The sequence below is a fragment of the Piliocolobus tephrosceles genome, chromosome 15 (genome assembly GCF_002776525.5).
Source record: "Piliocolobus tephrosceles isolate RC106 chromosome 15, ASM277652v3, whole genome shotgun sequence".
NCBI classification, from domain to species: domain Eukaryota; kingdom Metazoa; phylum Chordata; class Mammalia; order Primates; family Cercopithecidae; genus Piliocolobus; species Piliocolobus tephrosceles.
The window spans coordinates 24,891,503-24,903,939 of record NC_045448.1 but is presented as its reverse complement, the minus strand read 5'-3'; the positions used below and the strand labels follow the sequence as shown (position 1 = coordinate 24,903,939).

General features: G+C 43.2%; 1 protein-coding gene across 4 annotated transcripts in view; it reads right to left on the bottom strand.

Annotated features, from left to right (window-relative positions):
- Positions 1 to 3,296: 3,296 nt before the first annotated feature.
- LDAH (lipid droplet associated hydrolase) overlaps positions 3,297 to 12,437 on the bottom strand; it is a 153,689-nt gene continuing 144,548 nt past the window's right edge. For all 4 annotated transcript variants that reach the window (XR_002735256.1, XM_023230016.1, XM_023230019.1 and 1 more), the window contains one exon: positions 3,297 to 5,332. Coding sequence is in view for 3 of the 4 variants with exons in the window: in XM_023230016.1 (XP_023085784.1) it covers positions 5,141 to 5,332 (192 nt within the window). In the remaining variant the exon portion in view is untranslated. The remainder of the gene's footprint in view (positions 5,333 to 12,437) is intronic.

Here is a 12,437-nt window from a genome sequence, read left to right as displayed (position 1 = left end):
ACTTCCCATTAGGACCCATATTCGATATGCCCTGACAGTACAGAGGTGACTAGGACAGAAGGCCATCTTCTAGGACTCTCCTGAGGGAAGGGGTGTTGGTGGAGGCGGGGAGGAGCAGACTTCAGAGACACAATTCCTGCAGCAGTGATAAGTCATTCAGTAGACACAGGCCAGGCCAGGGGTCATGAAGGCTGGCAGGGCGTGGGAGGGTGGGAAGGACTGCTCTGGGAGGCAGGAACAGTTGGTATTTTGGGCCATGTCTCATGGGGTGGGGTAGAGGATGGGTGTTATCAAAGCTGGAGCAGTGATTCCTGCACAGAGGAGCCCACAGGAAGCTCCCGTGCCTGGCATGAGACCAGGTGGCTATGGAAGAGTTGCAGAGGTGCCAGCCATGTGACTGCAGCCACAGCACTGACTCCCAGGATGTGGGCTTGCTTTTTCTCAATCCACTGCCTTATGCATTTTTTTGCCCTCTGAAAACTGGTCTCTGTTTCAGCTTTCATTCTTTTAAAGCTACTCATTTATTACCAACTATCTACTCTTCACTTCCTCTGTCAATCGGGTCCTCATTTGCCCTTTGCGTGGCTCTCCTTCCCGGCTCTCCACTTTTGCTAGGCTTGCCCACTGTGGCCTCCAGGAGGCAGCATGATGCAGTGGAAAGAGGGGATGAAGTGGTGGCTCTGGAGTAGAGGCCTGAATTGGAATATGGCTTAGTTCATTTTCTGTTGCTATAATGGAATATCAGAGCCTGGGTAATTTATAAAGAAGAGATTTATTTCTTATAGTTCTGGAGGCTGGAAAGTCCAAGATTGAGGGGCTGGCATCTGGTGAGGACCTTTGTGCTGCATCCTCCCTGGCAGAAGGTGGAAGGGCAAGAGAGCATGAGAGAACAAGAGATCAAACTCGCAGCCTAATATCGTGCCTTTTTATCACTGGCATTAAACCATTCAGGAGGGAAGGGCCCTCATGACTCAGACACTTCCCATTAGAACCCACCTCCCAGCAGTTGCCCTGGGGATTACGTTTCTAACACATGAACTTTGGAGGACACATGCAACTATAGCAGAATCCCAGCTCTCATCTACTAGCTGTGAGGTCCCTAGCAAGGCACCTTAGTGGTAATCTGTATAATGGGCATAGTCAGAACATCACAGGATTGGGAGGCCTAAGTGAGACACTGTAAAGGTGTAGGGGTGAGCAGCGGACTCCTTATCTCGATTAGCTCTCATCCATTCCAAACCACCTATCCAAGTTCTACCTGTCCTTCTAGGACTAGGGGCAACCTTGTCCTCTTCTCTTTTCCAAGAGCTTTCTCTTTATAGAACCGTAGAACCACCCAGAGCTTTCTCTGTCCCTCACTCATGCTCTGAGGATGCTCACCTAGCATCACACTCAGTGACACCAGTCTTACTATAGAGATGCTTTCAGCCTGGTGGGAGGGACCAGACCCATGTCCTACAGATGCTCCTCACCTGGGCCAATGTGATCACTTACCCATGTCTGTATGGGGCACAGGCAGGAATTTCAATCCTCTTAAAAAAAGTGATTAGAAGAACACTCATATGAGCTTTGCTGTCCTCAGCATTCTTGCAGAAGAGTTTCATTCAAGGTCCTACAGATGTATTTGTTCACAGAGCACACTCAGCCCCAGCTTCCAACCTCTCCTTAAGGCCCCATCCCCAAGGGAAGGAGCAGCCCAAATATATCCTTGCCTCTCCTCTTCTGCAAGAGAAGGCCAGGGACAGAGAGATGTCTCATGCCATCTAAGAAATGCTTTGCTTCCCACATCTTTTCTAAATCAACTGTTAGAACATCCTGGGCTGTGTGCAGGGAGGCCTACATGGGCTGAGGCCAGAAAGCTGAGCCAGGTGAGCAAGAGTTATCCCTGCGTAAGAGCCAAAATGCTGACTGCTGGAATCATGTTACAAGCCTGGTGAAACAGTGCAGGGACTGAGATACCACAGGGTCCTCTGCTATACTAAAGAGAAGAGAAACGAAAGGAAAAAGGGAAAAACACATTTGCTCTCCTCCTTTCGGTACCATTTTATAGAGCATCTACCATATGCCAGGCAACGTACTAAATGCTATATGCATGACCTCATTTTATCTCCCTTAAAAATAAATGAGGAGGAGGGAAGTGAAGTCTTATGTCACAAACCTAACAAATGACAGATCTGGGATTTGAACCCAGGTCTTCATTTACTGCATACAAGAGGAAATAGCCTTTCTGGAAAAGAAGCAATGAGACACCGATGCAGGAGATAGCATGATGGGATTTTAAAAATAATTATTTTTACAAATTCTAAAACATCTCAAACTTCCAAAAAATGTGCAAACACAAAGAACATTATTTTCCCCTCAACCATCTAACAGTAAACAGACATGATGCCCCTCACCCCCAGATACTAGCGTGTCTCCAGTACAAACAAGGACACTCTCTTACTTCTCCCCAGTAAAACCACTGAAATCAGAAAATTAACAGTGGCATCTTATTCCCAGCTAATCTTCAGACCTCATTCAAGTTGCGCAAATTGTCCCAACAATGTCTTTTATAACAAAAACATCCAATTCAGAATCAGATGTTGTGTCCAATTGTCACGTCTCTTTAGTCTCCTTTAATCTGAAATTGGGTTTTTTTTTGCTCTTTTTAAAAAATTATTTTAGACACAGAGGTCTTATTTCTTACACAGGCTGGTCTCAAACTCCTAGCCTCAAGCGATCTTCCCAGCTTGTCCTCCCATAGTGCTGGGATCACAGGTGTGAGCTACGGCACCCAGCCTGGTTTTGTTTTAAATATAATGTAGGATGAAGAAAAATCAAGTCTTTGGTGGTCCCTGTCTCTCCAAAGGTTGAGTGGAGAAGCGTATGGTGAGAGGCTCTTTGTGGCCATGGATATCAGGCCACACAAGCCACAGAGGGCTTGTGGAGATTCTGATGGCTCAGAACAGACTAGGAACAAACATGGGCATGGTCAAGGCTCAATCGCTGAGCACTAGGTAACTCTGCAGGAAGTTAAAACTTTCACAAAGACCATCCATGTGGTTGACTGGGACATACAGCCAGAGCTGCTTCTGGAAAATGGATTTTATCTACTGTTTGTCCATGTTAGTCTAATCCCTAATGAAATAGAATGAACTTCAGTCTCTTGAAATCTGATTCTTCCACCTATGAAAAAAGCAATGAGAAAGGTGGCTTTTCATTTTAAAAGAGAGACTTTGAGCTGAGTCTAACTCAGGAGAACTGCTCAAATTGTACCCTCTCTTCCCCAACCCAGAGATCAGGCCAGATGAGATCAGAAATGCTGGTAAAACATTTATTTCAAAAATTAATTTGGTGTTCAGATGACAAATACAAATTAAGAACCAGTATCTTTCTTAGGCTCTAAAAACCAGAAATAAGACATAATTTCATACATGCAAACTTTTGAAATATGGAGTAATGTTTAAAATAACAGCTAAAAGAAAAGCTCTGGATGTTACTCTTTATTCTGGTAGGTATGATTTACCCAGTATTGTTTATGTGCCTTGATTTAGTATTAGTGAGTATCGCCTGTATGCAAGGCACTCAGAGCCACGATTCCTAGTTTCTAATATCCAATTTCTAGGCCTCTCATGCAGATGCCAATAAAGGCTTTGTGTACAGCCCTGTGCTTATGGCCTGTGTATCTATTAGCTCTTCCCCTTGGGCTAATAGCACTCCTTGTCTACAGCTTGGCTTTTACCCTCTGAGAAGTTACTTGCTGTGATGTAGAAGCTATGCCAAAGCACAGTAACTCATTCAGCACTTAGCAGTAAGTTGGCAGCAAATCAGAGCTGAATCTTTCATTAGGGGGCTTTAGGTTTTGAGGGGAGGGACATCTCATTGTCCTTAGGGAATGATAATGCCATGAGGGATTTCCTCTAGGAGAAAAAGGAATATTTCTGATACATCATCAACTGTCACTGCAGTATGTGTTTCTCCAGATTGAGTCAATTTAGGGGAGGCAGCAATATTGTCAGCCCACTCTAGGCCAGGGAACATGTGTCTTCTCTGCCAGACCTCAATGTGTCTAGAGAAGGTGAATTCACATAACTTAATGGCTGGGTTTGGTTCATTAACAAAATTTCTTTCCAACAAGTGAAGTTAATGCAGAAATGGAGAACTAATGTATGGTAATGCTTTACTCAGCAGTTTAAAAGATGCTTTTAAAAATTATTCACTAGAAGATTTCCAGAAGAAAAGAATCATTAAGTAGCTAAGAACTCTATCCTTGATGGCTAGCACACTATTTGGCTCATTGATGGTCTTTAATAGAGTTTTAGTACAAGAATTACAGAAGGAGCAACTGTATGTTGGCACATCCAGACCTGCTTCGGGACAGCCCAGTGCCTCACCATCCTGGCTCTGGAGAGGAGCCTGCAGGGAGCTTATAACCTGGCAGGCTAAGGCTCACCATAGAACTTGCTGGTTGTCTTGTGGCAGGAGGCACAGTTGGGGTCCTTCAACAACTCTTTATCTGGTTAGCTGACCACAGTAATGTCTGGTGAACTTTATTCTCTGTCTAGTGCAGGTACATTAGACGTCACACTGATGATCTCAGCCAAGATCTATGCTAAGTTAGTCTGGGCTCATCTTCATCTTCTGTCTTAAAGGAGACCCAGGTTCACTTCCTGCTCCTGGAACGTGAGTGTATCCTTGTCATAATCACATACAATTCACATGTCTAACTATACTCTTAACATTCACTGGTTTCTTTTACAATTTCTAGTAGGTATTTCATAATTTCCTCCAGAAGGGCCTATTCTACAATGTAATTCAATTAAAATCAAGTACATGTAGGTTTTTTTTTTTCATCTGCAAAGATCTCGCCTACCAAAATAAACCATATGGTGCCACTGGGCATCTCGTGCAAACATGAGACTCTGTGTAGATCACTGTGTTCCCTGAGTCTTGGAAAATGTATGGTTAAACCTATGGAATGATTCATCAACTGTGTTTACTTCAGCCTGTAACGTGGCAAGCTGAGAGATGGTTTGTAAGACAAGGGTTCTCACTTTCTTCATTTCTAGTATCAGTCTTCAAAATTAAACATTTACCTACTAAGTCTAGTACACCGACTGCCTCCATGTACTGGCAGTGGGGGCTTGTTCCTCAGGCCAGTTTACATTTTGGACAGGTCATCCTTTAGGGAGTCAGCAATCATGTTTGCCACTTCCTGGTTAAAACGGATGATGAAAGCATGAGGTATGTTTTTCTCACAGAGTCGAATGTCACCTTTTGGAAAATCCCTCTTAATGTCTTCATAGTATTCTTTTGGACACCAAGGATCTATAGTACCATAATAAAATGTAAGCTGAAAGACAAGACAAAAACATTTTATTAGAAAACACATTCCCTTCCCGACACAGATATGACACCAGCAGCCAGCAGTGCTCTGAGGACAGCACCTGTGCCTGGCCCTGGGAGCTAGTCCCTAAGCTCTCTCCAGAGTGTGGCTCTCTCAAGGTAGCAAGGCTTCACAATGTACAGGAGTGCACTTAGAGACTTTGGTGGGAAGATACCCATGCTGGGACACTCTTGTGTGATAGATCCCTCATAATTCACTGAAAGGACTTACCACGGAAGTTTTGTGTACTGAGGTTGGGATGGACACTGGAATGAAGGCTGGTGAGGATGACGAAGAGAGTTATTGAGACACAGTCACCGAATGACTAATGACCAGTTAATAAACTTAGTTGTTTCCAAATAGCCACATGGTAGTCATATGGGATATATTTGTTGAATGAATACAAACATGGATCAGATAGACTCAGGCTTTCCAATGTAGCTGATGAAATGTGATCAGAATCCTAAGAAAAGGTTCTATACAGCCTGTATGTTGATTCAGTGGGGAAGTGCAATAATCATACTTTAGTTGACAGCAAGCAGCTGAATGGAGACAGAGCCTCCTCTGTGGCATTACTAAGACCCTGAATGGATATGTACCTAAACCTGCTTGTGGTATGTGTGTATACATTGCTCTAGGCTGCTTGTTTCACTGAAAAACTGCTATGTTCTAGTTCTGTTAGTTCTAAAAATAAAGGCAAAAAAGCAACATCTTATATTCAGAAGGATAGATAGTGGCAATTTCTACAAAAACCAAGAACTAAATCTTAAAGATCCTTTGACCTCTGTTATCACTGAAAGAAAGAGTTGTGCCCAGCTCCAGCTCCTAATTGGCCAGCTGTAGTCACTTGCAGCTTCCCTAACATACCAAATGTGCTCCCTCACTCACTGAATTGCTTACTCATTCCTTGGATCAGCAAATACACATGGAACACCTACTTTGTATTAGGAACCTGGAAAATAGAGATAAGACAGTCTTGGGGGAGGGGAGAAGGGGACCCCATGTACACAAAACAATTTGAGAGCTCAGGTGAGGCGCAGCTGGTCAGAAGTAGCGGGCAGGAAAGATTCCCCAGAGTTGATGCCAGAGTTGAGTCTTCAAGCTGGGGAAGCACACTGTGGGGAGAAGATCAAGCAAACCAAAGCTTTGAAGAGCATGGCATGTGTGGGGAACTGGAATTCCACATGGCTGGAATACAGGGTGGTGGGAGATAAGACTGGAGAGGCGGAGAGGGATGAGGTCATGGACAGCATCTTCTACGCACGCCAAGGAGGTTGCACTTTATCCTGAAGTCCACAAGCAAAAAGACTGCACAATGAGGTGACATGCTCGGGTCCCTGTGTCAGGAAAACCACTCTGGCCACAATAGGAAGAGGGATTGGAGGGGATCAAGTGGTGGGGGAGGAGGGTGCGGGGAAACAGGCGTTATTGCTTACTGGATAGTTTTAGTGTATCAATTATTAAATCCATGACCTGAATATGGGACAGATGAGACTGATCTTACAAAAACAATGGCCTTTATTACAGTAACATGATGCCTTAACCAATATTTATTTATTTATTTATTTATTTTTGAGGCGGAGTCTTGCTCTGTCACCCGGGCTGGAGTGCAGTGGCCGGATCTCAGCTCACTGCAAGCTCCGCCTCCCGGCTTTACGCCATTCTCCTGCCTCAGCCTCCAGAGTAGCTGGGACTACAGGCGCCCGCCACCTCGCCCAGCTAGTTTTTTTGTATTTTTAGTAGAGACAGGGTTTCACCATGTTAGCCAGGATGGTCTCGATCTCCTGACCTCGTGATCCGCCCGTCTCGGCCTCCCAAAGTGCTGGGATTACAGGCTTGAGCCACCGCGCCCGGCCTTTAACCAATATTTAAAGAGAAAGTTAGTTAAAAACACTTTATAGAGGAAAAAATTTACTCCAGAGAGTAAATTATGAACAAGTAAACCTCAAGTAGCAGACTTACTGTGAATTGCTTCATGGAGGTTTCTTTTTTTTTTAAATTATATTTCAAATTCTGGGATACATGTGCAAAGCGTGCAGGTTTGTTGCATAGGTATACACGTGCCATGGTGGTTTGCTGTACCCATCAACCTGTCATCTACATTAGGTATTTCTCCTAATGGTATCCCTCCCCTAGCCCCCTAACCCCCGACAGGCCCTGGTATGTGATGTTCCCCTCCCTGTGTTCATGTGTTCTCATTGTTCAACTCCCACTTATGAGTGAGAACATGCCATGTTTGGTTTTCTGTTCCTGTGTTAGTTTGCTGAAAATGATGCCTTCCAGCTTCATCCATGTCCCTGCAAAGGCCATGAACTCATCCTTTTTTATGACTGCACAGTATCACAGTATTCCAGCTTCATGGAGGTTTTCTTGGTTGTTACCTGGGGTTCCAGTTTTGCACGCTGCAGAGAGCCTGCAACTTAAGAGATTTATCACTTAGTTCACTCTTCACACTCTCCTACTTTCCCTTACTCCAACCATTTCCGGGCATTCCAAAGCCCCTAAAGCCAAAATTCATTTTGCTATGGTTCTTAGCAGAGTAAGAACTTCTTTTGTTTCCTGGAGAATGTGAGAGCCTAGCAGTTGCCTGGTTCTTCCTCCTGGTCTCAGCTCTTTCTACAGCTCTAAAATGCTGCAACCTCACAAACAGTGGGAGACTATTCTGTCCAGTACTAGAAAAACAAGTTTCCCAGGATCTCTCAGCAACTACCCTACTATAGCTTTGCCTTGAAATACTGTCAAGAGTACAAACTATTTGCAGGTATTAATTATCTACCAATAGTGCTGATAACATTAGGCTCTCTCTAAGCTACTCCCTACACTTACCACCAGCAATCTTTTCTATTGTATTCAGGAAATAGGATAAGGAACAGTCGCTATGCAGTTACTCAGCACTTCCTCAGAACAGGGAACACTGCTAAGAAATATGGAAAGTCAGACTTGGGTTCACGCCCATCAGGTCTGTTCCTCTGCTCCAGGGCATGCTCTCGCCTCAAAATCTCTGGACCTTGAGACAGCTACTCTAGGACCCTCACTCCAGTACAAGCTACAGTGTGAAGTCCTATGATAATGGCAGTCAGCTTAAAGGAAAGCCAGATAGAAAAGACCTCATCTAATACAGTCTCCTCGACAAGAAGAGCGTCAATGTACGCACCACTGTTGCTTTCTGCCTGACATTTCAGACTGTTTCCATGAAGAACGTACCATTTACTTTTCTGTGATGCAATTACAACTTGAAATGCTTCCAATGAGAAGTCCAGCTTGATGAGCCCTCAGCACTGAGCAAACACCATCCCCGTGCATGTAGTTAAAGCAGTGATTTGAGCAGGGGTGATCAACATGGATTAAGGGACCTGACACCTACCTTGGGGTATCAAGAGACAAATATGTCCAAGTAATTATGGGGCACATGTCCAAGGCATGTGCTGGGAACCTCAACAAAGAGTGGTGTCAGCGTTCAAGACAGCAGAACAGTGAGGAGTCTAGACCTCCCGTATGTTTATCTGATTTTATTTCTCAATTCTCTACAATTGTTAACCATTTGAAGTGGGCCCCATTTGGTTAAATGCCCAACTGATGATGGTGGGCTCACATTTTTTAAAATTTTGTTTTCTTTTACTAGTTCTTTTTCGGGCTATATTCTCTAAAGGGCTTCCTATGAAAGTCTTGGCTTACAAGTAAAACACGTGGTTATCTAATGCCTTTACGTACACTGGCTTGAGATACTTCCTTTTCCCTATAAATTATAAATCACAGGCAATAGATCTGACCAGAGGACTCTGCACCTGTAGCCCTGAACAGGAAAATGAGAAAGTATGGAGTGTGTGGTGGCACTGGCGGGGGATGGGGAAGGAGGGGTGAAGTAGTAAGAAAGAGAAACAACTGGACACCAAAAACATAGTGGTTAACAGTGCATACTCTTATTTAATGGTATGTAAAAATGAATCGCAATGCAACATGATGAACCGATGGGCTGAGAGCAATGGCCAGGCTCTGTGCTAAGTAAGCACTTTATATGTATTATCTTGTTGTATCCTCACAACAATACTCTAAGGAAAGTATTGTATCCATATTTTACAGAAAAGGAAACTGAGGCTTAGCAAGATTAACCAGCTTATTTCAAGCAATTCTGCATTGAAGAGCTGGGCTACAAATCCATAGACAACATTCCTAACCTGTACCTTTTGCTACTATTTACAATTCCAATAAATAGACCCACGTTATAAAAACACAAAACCTGACAACTGACAGGTCTTAAACTGGATATGAAAACTAACAGAGTGTGAGAGTTGTCAACAGGAGCTAACCCAGCCATCTTTATTTTTATTTACTTATTTATTTTGAGGCAGTCTTACTCTGGGCCCAGCCTAGAGTGCAGTGGTGTGATCTCAGCTCACTGGAGCCTTGATCTCCTGAGCTCAAGTGACCCTCACACCTCAGCTTCCAGGGTAGCTGGAACCACAAGTGCATGCCACCATGCTCAGCTAATTTTTAAATTTTTTTTTGTAAAGACGAGATCTCCCTGTGCTTCCCAGGCTGGTCTCCAACTCCTGGGCTCAAGTGATCCACCCACCTCAGCCTCACAAAGTACTTACATTACAGGCATGAGCCACAGCACCCAGCCTTCCCAACTAGCTACCTTTATTGAAAGCCTTCTCACAGTCTATGTAGCTCTTCTGAGGCACTGTGTGTCATGGGGGTGATAACCGCTGTGAAAGTACTGGAATTGTTAACAAAGAATCACAGGCAATCAGCAGGATGTTTACATTCAAAGGTTTAGAAGAAAATAAATTATTTCCTGTAGTGTATTTCTCCTTAGCACTTGTTTTGGTACTCATGAGAGTTGATAAAAAGTATACATCATTGTGATAGAAACTTTTCTGTTTCCAAATTGTCATGTTAAGTAACCCCTTGTATTCTATTAAGCACAAAATGTAACTTTTTCAGTTCTAAATTTTGATTCCCCAGAACCACGCTTTAGCTTTTCCTCCTGTGTTTTCTGCAGGAAAGTGGATTTATGGTTACTATGGTCTCTTTGCTCATAGATGAACTTCCCTTTAACTCTTTAGTGTGTGCCTAAGGAGACATGTCCCTCCTAAAATATCCCTGCAGATTGCTGCAGCTTGTCCCCACATTTGTCCTTTCTCCTCTGTGTTTTCTCTTCCACTTTTTGTGGGGTCTACAAACGGGTACTTCTGGACAGTGAATTGCTGAAGCTGATAGATTAAAATGAGTTCCACCAAAAATGACTCTGAATCCAACCCATATCTGGTACTGGGCTAAGTGGCTGACATTCAGAAGTGTGTAAGATGGTCTCTGCCCTGGAGCAGCTCACAGACTAGGTGAGAGAACAGGCCTGTATAAACTGGCTCTCAAACACAACAGGCAGACAGAGGTATGGACAAAGCCCTACGGGACCCCAAAGCATGAAAACCCAAATTCTGCCCTGAGGGAGTGAACGTGAACAAAGCTTTGTTTTAGTATACATTTGGAGTTGTGAGCTTTTATGCATTACTAATAGAGGACTTATAGTACGAACAAAGAAATATTAGAAAGCATCTTATGATTTAGCTAATAACTAACAAAACTCACTTTCAGTGACATAGCAACACCTTAAAATAATAAAAATTTTAAAAGCTACAAATAAAAATATCTATCTGAATTATTTCTGTCTATTCAATAGGACAGTAGGACTACAGGCATTACAGGAATAAAAGTGCTAAATGAAAGTTTTGCATATATATATTTGCATATATATTTGTTTTGCATATATATTTATATATAGAAATATATATATATATATATTTGTTGTTGTTAACCCTATGGATAAACTGAATTTTAGAAGCTCTTTAAATCATAATTCATCACAAAGTCTAGTTTGGTACAAACGAGATCTCATCAATACAACTTGAAATGCTTCCAATGAGAAATTCAGTTTGATGAGCCCTTGGCACAGACTACTTTGGGTAGTCAATTTGTGGGCTGCCTGTTTTGTAATACAGTGCAGGCCTGAGCAGGGTGGTAAATGGCATTTCTGGGGGTGTCACATTGAGAGTGAAAGGGCTTCTCATAATGTCTTTATATCACAGTGTGGTAAAGTAATTTTATTTATATTATTCTAAAGTAATTTATGAAACTACTCAAGCTCCTTATGCAGCCAGAAGAGCGTAGTGCAGTGAGTGCAGTGTTAAGACTGTACGGGTCCCTGAGCCGTATCCACCTGGACTGGAATCTTGGTTCTGCCATTTACTGGTGCTGTGATCCTGGAGCAGTTACTTAGCCTCCCTGTGCCTGTTTACTCATCTGTAAAGTAAGACAGAACTAGTTACCAGTGGGCTAGTTCTGAGGACCGGAAAACAAAGTATATCAAGTGCTTTACACATAGTGGGAACTCTTAAAGGCTGCTGCTTTACAGGTGAGGACAAAGGGAGCTCCTTGACACAGACTGGGCAATAGTGGGGTGGGGTGGCGTGGGAGCTGTGCCCTGATCAAGGAAAAAGAATCCACATGACCTTAAATTAGCCTTTGAGAAAAGATATTCCATTCTGATAAGTTGTTTTGGACATAGTCAGGCTCAGAAAATATATAAGTATTTTATTTTTTACAATCTAAAGCAAAGTTGTTTTACCATATACTTACTCATTTTCTAAAAAATGTATATGTCGTATTCCCCAGACACGATTGCAGAGAAAGACAGATGGGGTAGAAGGTAAGTCACCAACCAAATAAACTGAAGCACATCCCTATCGGCAAGCCACTACTAACAGTCAGCTCTTGGAGTGGATTCTCTGCTTCTACTTACTTTTATAATAAAACCTGCTTTTCCTCATAAAGGAGACCTAGAGCCTAAGCTATAGTGCCCTTTGGCTATCCTTGGTTGAGCATCTTCTAAATGAAGGAAGACACTGACATTCTGGGAGTTACTTTTCTTCCTGGTGGGCTCACAGGGTGAGCCTGTGGGTTCCTGCAGCAGTGAAGGCAATGCCCACCACTTTTCTGAGCAATGCAAGGCTTTCTGTTAGCACTTCATAAACAGCTGTATCTCCCTGGCAGCTTACACTGCACAGCAGGG